The sequence below is a fragment of the Leuciscus leuciscus genome (assembly GCF_965113295.1).
Source record: "Leuciscus leuciscus genome assembly, chromosome: 19".
Classification (NCBI taxonomy): Eukaryota; Metazoa; Chordata; class Actinopteri; order Cypriniformes; family Leuciscidae; genus Leuciscus; species Leuciscus leuciscus.
In genome coordinates, this window is record NC_138743.1 from 6,278,255 (window position 1) to 6,299,431 (window position 21,177).

Below are 21,177 nucleotides of genomic sequence, written 5' to 3' on the forward strand. Positions count from 1 at the left end.
AGGCAAGTTTATTTATATAGCACATTTCATACACTATGGTCATTCAAAGTGCTTTACACAGAAAGGAATTAAAATAATCACAAAATAAAAGCGATATAAAACACTTTAAAACTTTAACTTTAGCAGATCACACATGCCATTGTGTTTCTGACCTGGTTTTAGCTCATTCTGATCTTATGGTGAAGAATTTCAGCACCTGTATAAACTGGAAGGTAATAAACATTTACTGTTCAAACCTCAGATATATTCATTTATCGATAAATTAAACAAACCGAGGCATTAAATGATGAGTGACACGGTATATTTCCTGCAGTATTTTATTGAAGATCGAAACAGATGGATTTTCCTTCAAAGAAGAATCACCTGAGAATCTGAACAACTGCTCTTTCACTGAAAGAAAATCAGAAGAAAAAACACCAAAAACTCCCTCTTTGAAACTAATAACTGAAAATAATTTTCAATAAAAGGGCAAAAAAAAAAAAAAAACATAGTTATATAATCAGCATCATGCTACATATATAGCATATATTTAAACTAAGTCTGTCTCATAAACTAAATATCTAAATCTTTAAACCTCATTGAAACCATAATAAAATGGAAGAAACCCAAGCAGGGTTATGATTATTAATTCATAAGAAAATATAACAGCATATCTTTCTTAATTTAACACATAAAGTGCTGGTTAAAAACATATGAAGGCAGGAATATCAGAATACGGCTGTGATATGACCGCAGAAGAACGTTTCAATAATCAGACAGATAAAATATTACTAAGTGTGCTACATTAACAAAAAGGTACCATGTTAAGAGTTCAATGATATCCATTCAAAAATAAAGAAATGTAACATATCCTATATTCTCTCCTTTGCTATTTTTTAATTTCTCCGAGAATAAAAGAGTCAATCTCACAGAAACTGTTCAAGAAACGTCTGGGTCATATTTTACATAAAGAAAATATACTGTGTTTTTGGGTCATTAACCTTATAGTAAATAAATAGGTGGTTAATTGTCACAAAATGCTATATATATATACTGTATATATATAATTTCTACTTTATTTTGTGCAAAATAATGATTTTGGAGTGAAATTTGACCTTCAAATTGTGTGAAATTGTAACATTATTCAGTTTCATTCATATATTAACAGATGCTTTTCGACACAAAGCTTGTGATCACAAGCAAAACTGAAAAGGTACATTAAAAAAAAGTTTAGTACAATATACTATAAATCACAAATGACATTTTTTTTAAAGAAAGTGCATTTTTTTCTAAGGTCCAGACCAACACATGAATTTTGTGAGTGATTTTCATATGTTTGCACTGATTTCAGTAGCCTATGTTCAGTCTTGGTTATTAGCCAGTCTGTTTTATTTGTATTTCTGCCTCCTGTGCCGTTTACGTGAGCGTCCACACGTGATGTCGTGAGTAGATCCGTGCAGCTGTTCAGCGAGTGGTGTTGGCAGTGCTCGCTATCTGCCCGTCCACCAGAGGGAGCTGTTCTCTCCAGAAGGTGAACTGGCTGAAGGTGTCACTGCAGGGGAAGTCACACGAACTACTGCGCCTCAGGAGCGGGAAGACGTGATCCACCACCTCGCCCAGACGCACGTACCTGCACAGGTAAGCCACAGCTGACACACTCATTCACATAAAGCATTTAATCACACACACACACACAGTGCTAACTGAGGGAGTAGCTAATGAAAGCAGTAACACACCTGGCTTTATCAGTAGTGTGACTACTGTAGTTTAGCTGTTTTCATAACAAAGTAGTTTTTCCAGATATAGTAGTGGTGTTGTGTGTGCAACAGTGTTGATTTTAGTCACAGTGTATTGTGCTTTACAGACCAGCAAACTGAGGTTATAATCAAACATCTCATCTTAAGCGCTCTCTCTCATATCAAGCATTGATTCTTTTTAGTGAATTGGTTTGTTTGGATGCTTTATTTACTGTAAATTAACCACTTAAAATAACATTTCACTGATTTAATTTATGGCAACGCAATGTATGCTAGGTTCTATTTATTTATATTTGCATAATTTCCAACATTTTTGTGGACAGGATATTATGCTGGGTTCACACCATGTCGTAATTACTGTAATTTCACGATGACAACACGTGACGTTTTACTCTGTGCTGTTGTGCGTTTATATGACAACACTATCAACGCCTAAACGAATCTGCAGAGGTCAGGTGGTACAAGTAGGAGGTTTCGGAAAATTTCCAGCTTACAAGTTGTAATTACGATCTCTACGAGGACGTGAACACTTTTTACAAGTTTAAATATCGTAATTACGGTAACTTTACCTCATTTCACCTAGCCTGGAAATCCAGACCTAAAGCTAAAAGATTAATGGTCTGGCGTCGACTAATGAAAATCGGCCAGCTCGAGGGGCGTGCCGCGTGCATTTTAAAATCTCACTGCACGCAATAGGATAACACTACGACCAATCACAACAATAAACCCCATACTCTACCAGTGGAGCTAACTGGTAGATTAGACTCTTGCTGTATCCGGTCGGCAAAACAGCAAAAACGTCCTTCTTGCAAAGGAACGATTTGAGCGCCGTTTTCTGTTCCTCTTTTAGATAAAAAGCCAAGTCTAACTCGTTCATTGTAGCGGCCAAAGCCGTTTCAAACAACTGGTGTTCATCCATAGCCATCTCGCAATGTTTACTAGTGACTTCGACGTCACAGCACTGGCTCGCCTTTGGCACACCTATATCAGATAACCCGATGTGATTGGTGCAGCTCAGATCGAGGGGCATATTTAATGAGCATCATTACTCTACGCCAGAGTAAACTCGCTGAGCAAATTCAACTTGTGCTCTTGCGAGAACTCTGGATTACCAGGGTACATTTCACCAGTATTCCGCCAAAATAAAAGCTAGAGGATTTGAAATGTTGTAAGCGCAAGGGTTTAAGCATTTGAAAGTAAAGAATTTAAAGGGATAGTTCGGCCAAAAATGATATTAAACCCATGATTTACTCACCCTCAAGCCGTTCGAGATGCATATGTCAATCATTCTTCAGACGAACACATTTTCAGTTATTTTAGAAAATGTCTTAGATCTTTCAGTGCTTATAATGTCAAGTTATGGGGTCCACCTCCTTCAAGTCCCAAAAATGTGCATGCATCCTTCACAAAAGTAATCCATAGGAAGCGTCGTGACGTAGAACGATTGCGACAGCGCAGCCAGAGAGCAGAGCAAAACAAAACTCCACTCAGGATTTCCGCGATTTAAAAAAACGTGTATTTAAAAGAAAATGTCGGAGGATTTTGATATTAGAGAAGAGGATATTGAGTTTTTGGCCCAGCCCTATCTGTTTGAACCGGAGTACAGCGATGACGTTCTACGTCACGACGCTTCCTACGCTACGTCCTACGTCATACGCCAGCATCCGTCTCCCGTGAACGCGCGTCGACCGTTGCCGGAAGCCAGTTATTTTCATTTATAAAGTTTTAAATATGTATATTTTTACGACAAAACCGCACGGATTACCCTCAGAAGGCCTTCGTTTATCCCCCTGGAGCCGGATGGATTACTTTTGTAAAGGATGCATGCACATTTTTGGGACTTGAAGGAGGTGGACCCCATAACTTGACATTATAACCACTGAAAGATCTAAGACATTTTCTAAAATAACTGAAAATGTGTTTGTCTGAAAAATGATTGACATATGCATCTCGAACGGCTTGAGGGTGAGTAAATCATGGGTTTAATATCATTTTTGGCCGAACTATCCCTTTAAGACATTAACTTTAGCATTGTAACTTGTAGTTTATAATTATTATTAATTATTATAAAATATAAATTGTTACTTTGCAGTACAACTTGCAACAGATTTTTATAATATATAATTGTTTTAATAACTACTACTAATAATTTAATTTAAATATATTTTTTAAATAAAACCAAAAAATTACAAAAAAGATTCAATATTTTATGCTTACTTGAATGCCATGTGACCATTGTCAGCATGTCATGTGACCATCATCAAAGAAACATGAATATCCAAATGTGTTATTAAATTGAAACTTAACCTAAAATCTCAGGGGAACTTTAAGTAAATATTTTACGTCTAAGGGGTTGAGCTGACAAAACCTCTGGGAGCCCCTGTGCTAACGATAAAAAGCTATCATTTCAGCATTCCCTCCCCAGTGAGATAGTTTACTACTTTTTGATAGTAGCTTCTAGTATTGATACAATTATTATTATTTTTAAGTAGCTTGTCTTATGAGTAGCTCGTATCTTGACAAACGACAGTTTTAAAGGAGCTTCCCCAAACACTGGTCAGCAGTGTGTACTCACGATGAGATGTTGGTCTTGGCATGTTCCTGAATCAGTTCTCCTTTAGGATTGACAGTGAAGATTCTGTTTAAGGGAACACCGACCTCCTTATAGGAAAACACGTCCTACAGACACATTACAAAACACAGATTACAAAAGTACACATGGCACAGATTACATTACGTATGCAAACCATTTTGACTGATAAGTTAGCTAATAATTATGTTTATTATGGCTGATATGATGACCAATGAACCAATTTCTTGCTAATTTCTTGCATTCTCATCGTCTCCCCGTGTTCACTCACGGTGTCTCTGTTCCCGAACGCAGCGTAGAAGGGCTCTGTGTTTGGGAGGAACAGATTCTTAATATCTGTCAAGCACGCCACCTTGAACTTCTCCGGCCTCTTCTCGATCACCTCCCTGAAAAGCAGAGAGAGAGAGTGTGTATGTGCATGTGTTTTTGTTTTTGTTGAGAGGAACATTTCAGACACCCTGAAGTGTCGCTTTAATTTGATATGCAGAAGTCCTTTATTTGGGTTTGGGTTTCAGACCAGCATAAATATAATCAATACTGTATATCCATGCAGAACAAATCCATACAATCTCAAAGTAAATCATGTATCGCAGGTTCTTTTGCTTAATTAAACAGGCTGAGGTTATTATCATTAAAATTAAAACTATTGCAAAATATTTCGGTTAATTGACATAAAGCTGAAATAAAATATAATATAAATATTATTAGAAATGTTTCCTTGGCAATAAACTAAAATAAGTTTAAGTTGAAACACTAAAATTATGAATTGGAAATTAATAAAAAATAAAACTAACTAAAAATAAAACTGAAATAAAAATAAATTATAGTTAAAAAGCAATATAAAAATATATATAAAAAACATAAAAACAAATCAAATGACTACATGACATAACAAAATGACTAAAAATGTAACTAAAACAGACATGAAATTTTTTTATAAAAATAAAAGCTAATTCAAAATAAAATTGTAATAAAAACTAAAAAAAAACTAAAATAACACTGGGTAACTACTGTACAAGCTTCTTCAATTTATACATGCATTGAAACTGGTTTATGTACAATTATATCCATACATATAAATTATTGATATTGAATTTTGCTGATATAATTATAATGCGTTTATAGAAAGGCATTAAAAAAAGATTATTGTGCCAATACTAGTAAAATATATATGTTGAATGTGTTAAATGCAAGATGCGGTGTATTGTGTAAACAAAATACTGATAATATCCAGGAAAAAAATATTTTATGAATAAAGTGTTACTTTTGGTTATAAATATGCCCAAAATACACTGGGACCCTTATTTTGAAATGTATATGCTTTACTACTTCTTCCAGCTGCTCATTCAAAAATGAGATGGGAGATGCTGGCTGCGTCCGAAAGCTTAATAATGCTGCATAGATGTATCCCTCGCTGCCTTTGATATCCCACAATCCTGTGCGTTCCATTCTGTGACAGTTAAGATGAAAAATAAAGATGGCGTTTGAAAGTTGCGGTTGTTGGTCAGTTTGTGTGTAAATGTGCGTTTTTGACTAACGTTTTACTATTGTAGTAATTAAATATGTGCTTAGTTATCACTAAAGCTCTCTCTATTTTGCTGTAGATCATTAAACCGTTACTCTGCCTCAGAAGTTATTATCGTGAGGTCACTTCGTGCGTAAACGTTGCCTACAAAGTCATTGCCTGATAAGGCAGCGAGGCAACAAGTCAGCCACCAAAGTTCAGACGCAGCCGAAATATGCACTCTTACAAACATCTACAACATATTACAAAATAAATTAAACATTGTCATAATTCATCAACAGTAGATCATAAGCAAAGAATGAACTGAAGTCATTGATTGCGTACTGCACTGAAGCCAGAACAGTGCTGTGCTCCCATTTATTTAATTAAATCATTGCATTTTGAAGTTTAATAATAGGCATATTAGGCCATGTTATGATTCCTGTTTTTCTATCCCCAAAATGTAAACATTTTAAACTCTCATTTTTTTATACCATTTAAGATATTTAAGACTGTTTATGACCTTAAATTTGATCAAACTGAATTTAAGACATTTTAAGACTTCTAAGCAACAGCGGGAACCCTGTAAATAATGAATTTTAGTTTTAAAGCGGTGGTTGATTATGATGTCACTTTTCCAACTTTAGTTAGTGTGTAATGTTGCTGTTTGAGCATAAACAACATCTGCAAAGTTACAACGCTCAAAGTTCAAAGCAAAGGGAGATATTTGCTTTTACAGATATCGCTTTTTAAGGACTACAACAAACGGCTGGTAGGGACTACACGACACTCCTTCCGGGTTAGTGACATCACCAACCCTAGAATTTACATAAACCCCGCCCCCGGAACACGATTTATAGATTATCAAGACAAAATATGCTAATCAATGACTAGAAGATAACTACACATCAGCTACATAAATTAATCAACTAACCATTCAGAAATGTCCTGTTGCTTCTACATGTTGTCATTCATCTTGAGTCTCTCCATCATTGACTCCGTTGACATCATCTGACTCCGGTTTGAACATAAAAGTCTAAATGTTTTTGAAATGTTCAGTGCATGTCTGTGTGAGGTAAAATGACACAAGCTGTTGAAGCTCCGCCCCCTGTGCCGGGAGCAGCAGCTCATTTGCATTTAAAGGAACAGACACAAAACGGTGCGTTTTTTTGCTCACCCTCAAAAAGTGACAACTTTAACAAGCTATATAAAAATATCTGTGGGGTATTTTGAGCTAAAACGTCACATTCACACTCTGGGGACATCAAAGACATATCTTGTGAAAAGGGCATTATATCACCCCTTTAAGTCTTTTATTTTTAATTGAATACATGAAGATGGAATAAGCTTAATGTAAAAGCAAAAGAAGTCAATGAGATGTCTTTAGATATATAGTGAATGAAGCAGTGTGTGTGAGTGTGTGTAATCACCTGTGCAGTGCTGAAAACAGGCTGCTGGGACTCAGTAAAACGGGTCCCTGTGGTAACATGGTTCCTCTCTCATTGACCCAGTGTAGGTAACCCCGTGTCATGTTAGCCATACCGATCGCCCTCGCTGAGCAATACAGAAACTTATAACCATTCCTGTAAAACATACACAAGTATTTCAATCTTCATCCTGATGATATAGCCGAGAATCAGAGAAACAGGTGCGGTCTCTTACTGGCTGACGTTATGATACAGACGTGCGATGCCCTGATGGGTCCAGTCTTTACCCAGTGTGGGCAAAATATGCCCCAACTTATCTGACCTATGAAAGAAGAACATTAACGTAAAGCGATTTGATGTATTATTGTGTCAGATTCCGATTATGTTGATGATTATGCACCTGGTGATTGTGCCATCGATGTCTGAGATGATGATTTTATCATCCCAGTTCCACAGGTAGATGGTTCCCTCACAGCGGCATGTGCCCTGATACTGAGTCGTCACGCTGAACACCACGTCATTAAGACCGTCCTTTAGCTGCAGACTGACCTACAGCAGACACACACACTCTGTCACAATCAGTGTTGGGGTGTGAGTGTGTGCAATTCACCATCTTCTAAACTGCCCTTTTCTCGTATGTAGTTTTGAAAAGTCTGATTCATTCTACTGAATTGGTTCATTCGAATGAGTCACTGATTCAAATTCCAAGTCTTCTGTTTTATAGCAAAATACTGCTGTTTATTACTGTTTTGGACTCAAATTTAATCGTTTTTTTGTAGTAACATTTACCAAAAGATAATTCATTCATTCTAAACACTAATTTTGAGATTGTAAAAATCTTATTAAATTTTAAAATAAATAATCATATGATTATTTCTTTCACCTGAAGTCCACTTTTAGCATAGCTTAGCATAGATAATTGAATCGGACAAGACCATTAGCATCTCTCTCAAAAAAATTACCAAAGAGTTTCTATATTTTTCCTATTTAAAACTTGACTCTTCTGTAGTTACATCGTGTACTAAGACCGACGGAAAATGAAAAGTTGCGATTTTCTAGGCTGATATGGCTAGGAACTATACTCTCATTCCTGCGTAATAATCAAGAAACTTTGCTGCCGTACCATGAGTCCAGCAGGCGTAATGATATGATGCAGCGCCTCAAAATAGTCGACCCTATAGTCTACAGAGCTGGGGACTATTTTCAGGCGCTGCGTCATATCATTACGCCTGCTGGACTCATGGTACGGCAGCAAAGTTTCTTGATTATTACGCAGGAATGAGAGTATAGCCATATCAGCCTAGAAAATCACAACTTTTCATTTTCCGTCGGTCTTAGTACACGATGTAACTACAGAAGAGTCAAGTTTTAAATAGGAAAAATATAGAAACTCTTTGGTCATTTTTTTGAGAGAGATGCTAATGGTCCTGTCCGATTCAATGATCTATGCTAAGCTATGCTAAAAGTGGTACCGCCAGACCCGGAGATCGGCTAAATGGATTCGAAAACGGTAAAACTCCACTGTTTAACTCTGGGGGAGGTGTAAAATGAGCCTATTTCCAAAAAAAGGGGAGTATCCCTTTAATGTTAGTTTGTTTCTTAAAGGGATAGTTCACCTAAAAATAAAAAAGATCTCATCATTTAACTCACACTCATGCCATCCCCGATGTATACATCTTTCTTTCTTCCAATTTTTAGGAAAATAATCAGTATAATGCTAGTGAAGGGGTGCTGTTCGGAAGACCCTTGAAAAACCACACACAGCAATCATGACAGTAATCCATACGACCCCAGTGGATGAAATGATAGGTGTGTGTAAGAAAAATACTTATATTTTTAACTTGTTTAACTATAAATCACGCTTCTTCTCTTGCAAACTTCACAACGCACTTATGTCACGCATCACAACGCACCCCTCGTGATCGTATGACAATAGACAATAGTAAAAAGTGATGGATTACCCTCACAATCACTGTGTGTGGTTTTTCAAGCATCATCTGAGCAGCACCCATTCACTTGTATTATTCTGGACTCACAGAGACTGATTATTTTCCTAAAAATATTTGTTTGTGTATATCCGAAGAAAGAAAGTCATATACATTGTTTAACTAGCATTAGTTCGAGAGTAAATTATGAGAGATTTTTCTTTTTTTGGTGAACTATCCCTTTAATTAAATTCAATAATCTTACGAGTTGTTCTGAAGAAAGGCGGAGAGTTTTCTGATAGGACACGCCTCCTCCAGCAGGGACGGAGTCTGTGTGAACGGGTACAGGGGTTTGTTTGGCAGATAAGTGATCTTCATCGCTGGAAGAGGACTCGTCTTTCCGTCTGTCAAAGAACACTTGGTTATACATATGAATAATTACAGACTGCAATATAATTTCAGATGAAATGGTATGATGGATCCATCATATCTGAACCTGTTCTTGATGGTCTCGTCTCCTGCAGCAGAGGCTGAACCGCTTGAGACTGAATCCTGCAAACACAAAGACATGAGCAAAAGTCACAAAACTGGAAGTCAACATCCAGTGCATCATTTGAAACAAAGCCCGTGGTGATGATGTGTGTACAAATTTGACTGAGTACCGGTTTGGCACTGTTTGTTCTTCCTCGCCATGAAAACCACCATCTTCCTCGGTTTCTGGGCATCTTCTCCTTCATGAGTCTCTCTACGGTGGCCTGTGAGGGACATGCACACAAGCGTAATGCTAAACAACTGAAAAACTCAAAATAAACTCTCAGAAACTGAAGGCACAAAGACTCAAACACATGCTGGACTCTCATGCAGGGAAGATGATAGATTAAAAACTAGTGCAACGAACTGAGGGACTAAAGAAATTAAGCAGGTGACAGAAAACAAACTCCAGCCCAGAACACACATGACTGAGCCCTGCAAACTAAAACACACACACACACACACACACACACACACACACAGGGAGGTGATACACAGGACAAGAGAACAGATGGTAAAACTTGATAATAGCATCATTGCAAGTCATCTTACATATGTGATTGTCAAACTACAAGCGTCATTTGCAGTTGCGATATACTATTCAAAAGTTTGGGGTCGGTAAGATTTTTTTATGTTTTTGAAAGAAGTCTTTTATGCTCACCAATGCTGCATTTATTTGATCAAAAACACTGTAAAAACATCACATGGTCCTTCAGAAATCATTCTAATTTGCTGATTTGCTGCTCAAGAAACATTTCTGATTATTATCAACGTTGAACTTGTGCTTGTACTTGTGCTGCTTAATATTTTATTTGTATACATTATTGGACAATATTAGATATTTAATAGTGCATGCTCATTTCCCATATTTTTAATACTTGGAACATATCACAATCATTTAAAAAATCATGCCATGTCTTTTAAATGTTCTTTTTTTTATAATAAAAATCTCAAAGTGAATATCCATTTTCATTTTATTTATTTTTTTACTTATTGCATTAAAATAATAGGTTTATCTGTATCGTCCATAATTTTATATGTGATTAAATAATTTATATAAGTAATACCAGTATTGACTAAATATTTATTTCAATACAAAAACAGTCAGAAAATGCTGCACAGGGACTTCTGGGAAAACTATTGAGTAACAAGTTCACTGAAATAAAACATCTGAATTAATTGATTTGCTAAAATGAATAGGACTTCCAAATGTTACTAGAGAAAGAGAGACTCTAGATAGTGTTTGTGTTTGTGTGTGTGTGTGTGTGTGTGTGTACCTTAGGCAATGGTTTCTGGAAGGCTTGCATAGCCAGCATAATAGGAGCTGCTGTGCTCCAGTTATAATACCTGCAAAAATAGCAGCTGTTATTTCAGTCCAAGACAAATGAGATGAGAATCGATTACAGTAATGTGAACCTCACTTAGAGCCGATCTTCACCACCAGATTAGGGTCATCAATGATGGATGGATTATCAGCAAACTGCTGAAAAGACACAGACTTCTGCTGGAAATGCTCTGAATGAGAGAGAGAGAGGACAGTAAATCAATAGGAATGCATAAATATGTATTAGTTTGAGTGAATGTAAGACTAAGGCCAGACAGATACTCTACACACGTACACAAATGCAGTCCTGAATGCTTAATGAATGCATTTCAAGCAAGTAGTCCTGACTCCTGTTGTACATAAGTAATGTGCAGTGCTGTTTGTGAGCGAGTCTGTGCACCTTTAGTGATCTCTCTGTTTTCTGTGAGGCCTCCACAGAGAGAGATGGCCATAGTGGGAAGGTCGTAACTGTCCACTCCGCTGTCTGCTCCTGAGCTGCACATAGACTGAGGAGACACGGTCACACTGCGGACACCATTCTCACCCAAACGCTCTGAACCACTGAGAAAACACAAAAACAAGCAATACAATGTTCCATTGTTGATATAAGCAGTCTTAGTCATTCTAGCATACAAATGTTTGATAAAGCCAACTCTATCATATTCCATCACTCTCTCAATCATCATTGTGTTGCATTGCATTATGTTTTGCCCACCTACAATAAAAACATAACTTTGATCATAAAACTAAGCATATAAATATCATCTTACTAAGACGTTATTAGGAGATATAGAGACAGCTGATATTTATATACAACTCTATACTGTTATAAAGATCTCATTGAATTATATTACAAGCTATCCAAATTTCATTTTCATTCATTTTACTTTTTGGCCATAAAAATATGCGCCAAGTTTCTATGAATAAAACTTTCCTCCTTGAGTATGAGCTCCATATTCTAATTACATCATACTATGTGAGCTATAAAAGCCTGATGCATCAAATATGATACTCAAAACTTTTTGATACAAAATTATGATAGAAAAAACGAACTTTTTAAAAATATTTTGTCTAAAGTTTCCATAATGTTCCATTACATTTTTTTAATTTTCTAACTATTATTTCATATGTCAGGCTTTACAGGGTTAATACAGCCTTATTGAGAGGTGAAATTAGGATGACGCACCTTTTAGGGAAGTAAAGTGCCGCCACCTCCGGCTCCAAATCCTTTATATCATCCAAATACACGCCATCAGAACCCAGATGGCGACTTTTCTTATCTGCATGAGTACACACAAAACACCATAAATTAAGTAATACACAAAAACTGAATTTTTAACCCAAAATTATGCAGTAAATAACCTTTTCTTTTAGTCTTATTTTGTGGGTGGGGTCCAGTATTTGCTCCTCCCTCCTCAGCCTCAGACGTCACGCAAGCTGCTGGTGTCACATCCCGCTTTTCAAACTCTTTCACTCTGCTTGATTGGCCATCAGCATGTAATGTCCTGTTGCTGTCATGATGATGGACAGCAGTTTCAGGGATGACTCTGAAATGTGTGTTGTCAGAGACTGGGATTGACAGTGCAGGCAGGACGTTTGGTTTCGCAGACAGAAACGATGGCTGTAAATACATTGTTATTATGAGGTAAGTATGAGTTTAATAAATGAGGGGTCTTTCGAATCACATTGACGTTATAGTTGCTGTTAGTTGGGTTAATGTGTCAGTGAGTTGGATTTTAGGATAATTCTGACCTTGGCAGCTTGTGGTAACTCCCCCCAGGACCACAACATGTCCGAATCCTCCTGCTGACCTTTACAAAGCAGTTCAGAGTCACTCTTAGGGGTGCAGGGACGAGACGCATTAGGACTGGAGAGAAAAAGGACATAATAAGAAAAAATATATTCCTTTACTGCACAAACTGGAGTTTTACATTCATTTTACATACATGCAAAACTCATCAATACTATGCAAATAAAGATGAAAAAAAGAGAACACTGAAGTGTTACATTTCTTATAATTGTGAATAATGGTGTGTGAGCGAGTCTCTGTGTTCCTTTATATTTATACCTTTATATTAGTATCTAATATGCTGATTTGCTGCTCAAGAAACATTTGTGATTATTATTAATGTTGAAAACAGTTGTGCTGTGTAATTTAGTGTGGAAACAGTGATACATTTTTTCAGGATTCTTTGATGAATAGAAAGTTCAAAAGCATTTATTTTGAATAGAAATCTTTTTTTAATTATTATATTATTATTAACTATTATAAATGTCTAAACAGACAGTTTTAATCAATTTAATGCATCCTTTCTAATTTATTTTCAAATAAAAATCGTACAAACCCCAAACTTTTGAATGTTTATAGTGCATATATTTTTTTATATATGATGCCCGAAAGATCTGTTTTTTTATTTAATAGATTTTTTTTATTTTTTTTTTATCTGTCAATATTATAAATATATATTTTTAGCACTAATAATTTCACTGTTAAATGTAATCTTGAACAAAATTCACATTTTTCATACAGTACATTATAATGTTGTGATGCCTAAATTAACTTGAGGGATTTAAAACTCAATTTTAGTGTGTGTGTGTGTGTGTGTGTGTGTGTGTGTGTGTGTGTGTGTGTGTGTGTGTGTGTGTGTGTGTGTGTGTGTGTTTGGGCTCTACCTGTGAACAGGAGTCCACTCTCCATCTGAGTGAGCATAAGTTGTGTTTTGCTTGTTTCCAGTGGATGACCCTCCATTCGGCAGGTCTCTACACACATAGAAACATACATAAGATACCGGTGTTGGTGTCCATAAAATAGTTACTACTTCATTTTGAGATTTATGTATTCGGTCTAAAAAGGCACAAAAAACAAAGATCGTCCGACCTGTTCTGACCGGGCTGCTCACTGTCACTGATGTCGATGTTGAACAGTTCCTCCTCTGAGAACTCCACACTCTCCTCCTTCTTCACATCCTCCAACCTGCACTTCCTTCTCCTCTTCCTCCTCTTCTTCATCATTCCATTCTCAGTGCAGGAGCCCATCAGAAAACCCCCGTCGGACGGAATGGGAGATGTGGCCAGGTAAGAAGGAATCGCTTCCTGTAGGGAATCATCAGAAAAGAAAGTTAATCTGAGGTCTGATCAAGCAAGTGTGTACTGTAAACTGTACAGTGAGCAATCAACAGACATCAATAATACGTTTGTTTTTGCTCTGAATGAGGTCACATAATATTGTTAAATGTAAAGTGTGCAGTGTGATAATCAGAAGTATTAGATCATGAGAACTATAGAGATGAAATGATGAAAATAAGACTCTGGGCATAAAAAACAGGATGTTCCCTCAGCTGATCTCAGAACCACAAATTCTGATTCTCACAAATAAGCGTCACATTTACAGTGGTCCTACCACACTTCCTATATTTACTTCCTGTATTTCTTTCGATATGATCCCATTCAGAACACTAATCTGTTCCAAAATGCTCTTCTATTCTACAATAATGCTTCGTTCTAAAATCATTGTACTGTTCTAGAACTGTTCTGTTACTTTTTAGAATTTTCCTTCTTAAATATATTCTAAATTCTAAAAGTGTTCCTTTTCTGTTCTAGAATCACTGCTCTGATCTGATCCAGAATGCAGTTCAGTTCTAGAAAGCTGGATTAAGATCTCCGGCACACACTATGAATAGAAGTGAATGAGCACAAAGTCTAGTGTGACCAAAGCTTTCAAAAGGAAACAAGCATGAATATTGGTGAGCAAAAGGTGAGTGTTTGCATGTTTCTCTTTTGTTCTGCACCTGATTGTCTTTCGTCTCCTTGACAAAAAACGCTTCTCCATTCTCGCCTAACTTCATGTGCAGATTCACAGGTTCCCCATTGATCTCAATGTCCACCTGATTGACAGAAAGAGAGAAGATAAGTCATTATGGACCAACCAGATATCATAGGAAGGTCAGACAACATATTGTTATCTCAAGTGTATCCTGGTACCACTCACCACTTTCTCTCGTGATCTCAGGACACCCATCTTTCCAAAGCGCACGTGAAATGGAGAGCAGATCAGAGCTCCATCCGGCTGTTGGACAACGATGACATCGATGCAGCCGGACAACGTGGCGGGATTCAGACCCCTGTAGAGTTCCTTCACCTGCACGAACACCTGGCCTGCCAACTGACCCACGTAATTCATGGTCTGAGTCTACATGGAGAAAGGAGGAGAAATGTCATTATATGGAACACACTCTTTGAAGTGTGCAATTTTTCTTATATTAAAGTACTTTCAGAATTACATTGAAGAAGAGAACAGAGTGTCATAGACATTTAAGGTGGATGTTTTTGCCATGAACCAGAATGCAACCACCCAAAACATCCTAGCAATCACATAGCAATGCTCTAAAGGCACATGCGTCTTCGAAACACTGCTTTTTGAAGCTTTGAAACCAGCTTTTTCTGAACCAGTGATTCGGGGCGCCTGTGAAACTGCCAAAGTGATGCGATTTCAGAAAATGAGGCTTCGTTACATCATTTGAGATGTTTTCGAAATTTCAGTGATCTCTGTGAACCCATTAACTAAAGGGTTCAAGTCTATATCAAGGCTGGGCAACTCTGGCCCTCGAAATACACTTTCCTGCAGAGTTTCAACCATGGTGAATCTCACCTGCCTGTGGCTTTCTAGTAATAGTGAAGACCTTAATTAGCTTGTTTCGGGTGTGTTTGCTAAAGGACAGTGGATCCGGAGGGCCAGAGTTGCCCAGCCCTAGTCCACATGATTTTTACCTGATCTCGAATCAATTTTATACATTTGTAGACATGTAATGACACATTTGTATAATAAAAAGGAAGAATTGTAGTTAATAGTCTCTTATTGGTCTGAATAACCAAACCCTCTATATAAAACAAACAAAACAAGCCCTAATTTAATCAAATAATACATATTATAAATACACTTTATATTTAATGGTTTTAGATGATTTGTTAATTGCATTTAATAGATTACACCTAAAATAAAACATTTGGAATTGGTTTGTAAAAGGTGTTTTTATGCATGTTTTGGCAACGCATTTACACTTTTCTGAATTCTAGAAAAATGTGTGTCTGCTCAATTGTGCTCCTTCCTTATATCTATGAAATATGTCAGTCAAGATTCAGGCCTCATCTACATTAACATCAGTTATAAAAAATTATGGAGTACCTCAAGGGTCTGTTTTAGGCCCTCTGCTATTTTCAATATACATGCAGCCCCTTGGTAATATTATTAGAAAATATAGAATTAGTTGCCACTGTTCCACCATTTCTGATGCAGAAAAGCTCATGACCTCTAGACTAGATTACTGTAATGCATTTACTAGCTGGTTGTCCTGAATCCTCAATGAACAATCTACAATTAGTCCAAAATGCAGCTGCTAGAGTTCTTACCAGGTCAAGAAAATGTGATCACATAACCCCAATTTTATCATCTCTACACTGATTACCCATTAAGTTCTGTATCAATTATAAAGTCTTGCTACTGACCTATAAGGCCCTGAACGGGTTAGCTCCCGTGTATTTAACCGATCTTCTATCGCCTTACATACTTAGCATCACTCTCTTTAAGATCACAAAACTCTGGTATTTTGGTAGTACCTAGGATATCTAAGTCCACTAAAGGAGGGAATAGACTAAACTCCTAAACTCTGGAATAGCCTTCCTGATAATGTTCGGGCCTCAGACTCACTCTCCCAGTTTAAAGCTAGATTAAAGACACATCTTTTTAGCCAAACATCCACATAATGCATCTCATAGCAACAGCAACGCTATTTTCCGTTTGTTTTTCTTTTCTCTATACAAATAAATGTACATTTAATTGAATTAATGAACGACGTCAAATTCTGAAAGATGATTTTAATTTCTCTGTACATCCCGTCGATTTGTCAGTCAAACAAAGTGACTTTTGACACAAACACGTCTTTTTTGGGAATTGCTATCCAGTTGTTTTTCCATTCTGGTCAATCTGATTCCCTCACTAGCAGTTATTGATTTTCTTTCAGAATCTCTGGTGAAGCTCTTGTGAGTTTATCACTGTACAAGCAGGAATTCTGTCACCAGTTACTTCTGTACTTGATCAAACACACATGATGCTTTTATCAAAGACTCTCTGGACGATATGAAACGTTTAGTCCTCAGCTGATCACAAAGGTCAATGATTTGATCATAACAAACATACACACTTACAGACACTAATAATGAACATATTTCTGTCAAATGCCACAGGAGGATCAGATGTCAGAATATGTTCTGTATGTAGACACACAGTCTCAGTGTGATTATCGCTGCTGTACTTCTCCTGGTTTCATATTCCTCCATAAGTGAATAATGTCAGCCCCAGACATGCCAGCTGAGTTAAAAGAACAGATTATAACAGAAATATACAGACAAGAAGAGGACCTTAAAACCATCAGTTTCTCACTGAAGCTCTAAGAGGCGTCAATCCAGAAGTGAACCATTTGAGCCCCAGGCTGAGAATTCGCCACATTACTCAAAATTATGCTTCACATGCGAAAAGGTCAGACTCAGAGGACATAGACAGAGAGAGAGAGAGAGAGAGAGAGAGAGTATGATATGTCTTATAATCTCAGTTATTTACATTCAATAATTTCATATTACTGAATTATATTTTAACAGTGTAAAGTCCAGGTTCAGAAAGTAAAAGTCCTCCTTAGTATTTTGTTCCAATCACCTGGATTTGCTAATTAGCACAGTTTTTCAGCCAGGAGATGAATACATTCATGGGTGGAATAAACATATGGCAGGACTTTTACTTTCTGACCCCTGGACTTTACACCTCTGTATTTTTATAATAATAATAGGTTTTATCTATAACATGCCTTTCCCAAGCTCAAGGTCGCTGTACAAGAAGATAACAAAAACACAGCATCAAGCATTATAGTAATATTATAACACTATTTTATAATTATAATATAAAATTATGAGTTTATTATTTATGTATAGGCTACTTGTTTATTATTTAATACATATATATTATAGAATAATTTCTTTACATGTTATTCAATTATATTGTAGCTTGTTATCATATCTTGTAGCAGATATGAGCCATCAGTACAGTAATAAATGTGATAAAATATCAGCTCTGAATTTAAGTGTAAAGGAAAATAATGACTCATCAACAGCTGTAACTATATCAGTTATGTAATCAGAGTGAATCCGAAAACAATGTTTACAGACATCACTTAAGAATGTCAACATCACAATTTCAGTTTCATAAAACATCCCAAAACATCAATAACTTGATGTAGGGTGACATATTACACACATAAAACAGAATGAATTAGATGACAGTATGTATAAAGTCTCTCTCACCTCAAGTAAAGCTCCGTTCAGCTCATCGTGTTTACAGAAGAGTGAAGGACAAACACGGTAACATTCATGCGTTCATATTCTCTCTGTCATTTTCATATTCCATGTGTTAGCGGATCGATGTGAGTGACGTCACATAGGCTGAAACAAAAACCCCTGCTGAGAAAAGACGCCGATCAGCCAATCGGTGAAAATGACTTCTCGTCAGGTTAATTTTATATTCATTCACGCTCGGACGTCGCCTCCCACGTTTCACATGACAGTAGACCTCATTTAGTAAAGGAATATTTTGAATTATCCGGCTGATAGAAGAAACTGAAAGAGAGCCGATAAGTTGTGGGCGGGCGCTGATAGTTTGTTTTATTTTCGGCTCTTGCAGGTACCGCTTTGAGTGGCAGCTGTGAGGTGATCCTTCTGACCAATCAGCGCTCAGCATTCATGACGCATAGTGGCTGCTGTGAGGTGACTACATTGACCAATCAGCGCGCCGCTCTCTTTTCTCTGAGTTGCTGCTGTAAGGTGATCCTCTTCTCCAATCAGTGAGCAGCTTTCACTGACATTCGATGTCTGCTGTTTTTAGCACTTTGCATGTCGAAAGATTGACATAAATGCAAGTTAAAATAAACTAATAAACTAAAATAGTAATAAAATGTGTAATGTCTACAATAATGAAAAGGGGTTTTAAAGAAAATAGGGTAGGGCTTGTAAACTATGTATTTTATGTAGCCTAAATATAAAGACATTTGTAGCTAGATTTTATGAAAACAAAATTGGCCTTTGTCTTTGTATTTTGCTATAGGCAAATTATACATTCATAAACTATCTAACTGTCTGTACATGTCAAATGTTTGAAGCTTGAAGGCTTTTGAGCTCTTCCTTTGTAAATACATTTCTGCGATAAATAAATAAATGGGAGTCAGTCAAACAGGCCAGAAATGTGATAATATGATTAACAGGTGACAGTTAAAGTCATATTTTGTTGTCTTAACAAATACAAGTGCATAATGTATGTTGCAAGGCCAGACTGTTTCTAAACATTACAGCCAATAGAGAGATATAGTTGTATTTGTGAGTGGAAAGACTAACCATAAAAAAGAGTCTGCAACAATTTCTGTGCATCAGACAGACCACATTAGAATGCATGTAACAGACTCTTTCAGTGTTGTGATCATGCGTTGAGAACAGCAGACAGACAGAGAGAAAAAAAGGAAACGAGAGATTGGTTTTAAGTCACGCTCACGTGTTATTGCTCTACCAACCACAGTCTGATGGGTAAAACAGCCCAGTTGAGTTGAGTTGAGTTTTGGCTCTGTTTACGCATGCGTCTTTTCATTGTGTCTACTTTGTTACTTTGCTTATTCGGTGGGTCTCAGCTGGTTTTCATCTTTTATATTTGACGAGTACCAAAAATGTCTTTAGAATGATCAAAAACTCACATTTATTTAAAACACCTTGAAGTGTTTATAGCGCCAACAACCTACAACATGCTTTACGTGACTATATACAGGCAGAATAGGAAAAATTACAATTTTGTAAATGCATCAACAACAGCAGTTATGGCTTATATCATTCTTGTAATCAGGTAATTTTTGAATTCAATCAAACCTCTAAACTATTGATCACTTTATAGAGACATTAATCAATTCTACTCACTCTGATTCTCATTGCCCAAAATGCCAACACAGACTATATAGCTTTTTTTATATACAGTATGTCAGATCATTAATATGCCAGTGAATAGTTTGGACACACCTGATGTTAATATAAATGTTGTTCCTAATCCTATGCTTAATTTATTTATTTACACAAATATAATCACAGTAATAGCCATCATTGAATTGACTTCAGCTGAACAATGACACTGTTTTCTTTTAGAGCTGCAAATGAACTCTGTTTGCGTCATTGAATTATATTCCTGTTAATGCTGTGAAGCTGCTTTGAAACAATCTGTATTGTTTTGTTTGTACTTGACTTGACAAAACTTTTTTTTAATGCAAGTGTTGGAGTAGAGATTGGAGGGAAAACATCAAGTGTTCAGCTTGCATGTGCAACATACGCTCAAAGTGTGGCGACTTCTGAAGAAGCTATATGATCCTGAGAGTGACATTTATTTATTTACTTTCTTTGAATTGGTGCTATAAACACGCTGCCAAACATACACACACACACACACACACACATACACACACACACACACACACACACACACACACACACACACACACACACACACACACACACACACACACACACACACACACACACACACACACACACACACACGCACACAAAACAAAACAAAGCCAGCAGGTTACCCAGGACCAGCTGGAGTCAGTGGCTTCTTCTCTGCTCCTGAATTCCTGGTCACCTCCAGTTTCATTCTCATCCTCCTCATCCTCTCTCTGCATGGCAAGCGCAGTGATCACAGATCTTCTCAGAACCAGTTTAAATATGATGCAGACTTATAAATATGCAAACGTTGCAGAAGAAATCAGTAAAAAAGTTAAAATAATTGCAGAGGACCTGTTTGATCAGAGCAGTTCTGCATTTCAGCTTGTTCATGGATGGCAGAGACAGAGTGTTTCTATATTTACCTTCTACACTGGTGTAAACTGTGTGTTTATGGTAATGTGAGAGGGTCAAGTTCATTTGAGACCCTCAAGTTCACAGTCCAAACACACACACGCGCAAATTAAAATGACACATTCAAATCAGCACAAAATACATTTTCAAAGAAAATGAACTGATAAGGAAAAAATAAAGATAGAATGAAAAAGACAAGCGAAAATAAACTTA

General features: G+C 36.7%; 1 protein-coding gene and 1 long non-coding RNA gene across 3 annotated transcripts; one reads left to right on the plus strand and one right to left on the minus strand.

Annotated features, from left to right (window-relative positions):
* Positions 1-301: 301 nt before the first annotated feature.
* Positions 302-20,906, minus strand: lpin1b (lipin 1b). Of its 2 annotated transcripts, none has more exons than XM_082148050.1 (20): positions 20,697-20,906; positions 15,026-15,226; positions 14,826-14,921; positions 13,916-14,130; positions 13,711-13,797; positions 12,790-12,904; positions 12,400-12,658; positions 12,224-12,317; positions 11,438-11,598; positions 11,135-11,228; positions 10,991-11,060; positions 9,845-9,937; positions 9,679-9,734; positions 9,448-9,586; positions 7,658-7,806; positions 7,493-7,579; positions 7,261-7,413; positions 4,598-4,712; positions 4,312-4,415; positions 302-1,609 (listed from the first exon to the last, which is right to left on the minus strand). In XM_082148050.1, exons 1-20 carry the CDS (start codon positions 20,787-20,789, stop codon positions 1,444-1,446), a joined length of 2,547 nt encoding a protein of 848 aa, XP_082004176.1. In that variant the 5' UTR covers positions 20,790-20,906; the 3' UTR covers positions 302-1,443. The 2 variants fall into 2 exon arrangements, with proteins under 2 accessions (XP_082004176.1, XP_082004177.1); XM_082148051.1 differs by lacking the exon at positions 20,697-20,906 and adding an exon at positions 18,385-18,757.
* Positions 13,978-15,029, plus strand: LOC309482641. The gene is made up of 3 exons (XR_014200339.1): positions 13,978-14,112; positions 14,638-14,791; positions 14,889-15,029. It is a non-coding gene; the product is annotated as an uncharacterized lncRNA (long non-coding RNA).
* Positions 20,907-21,177: the final 271 nt, after the last annotated feature.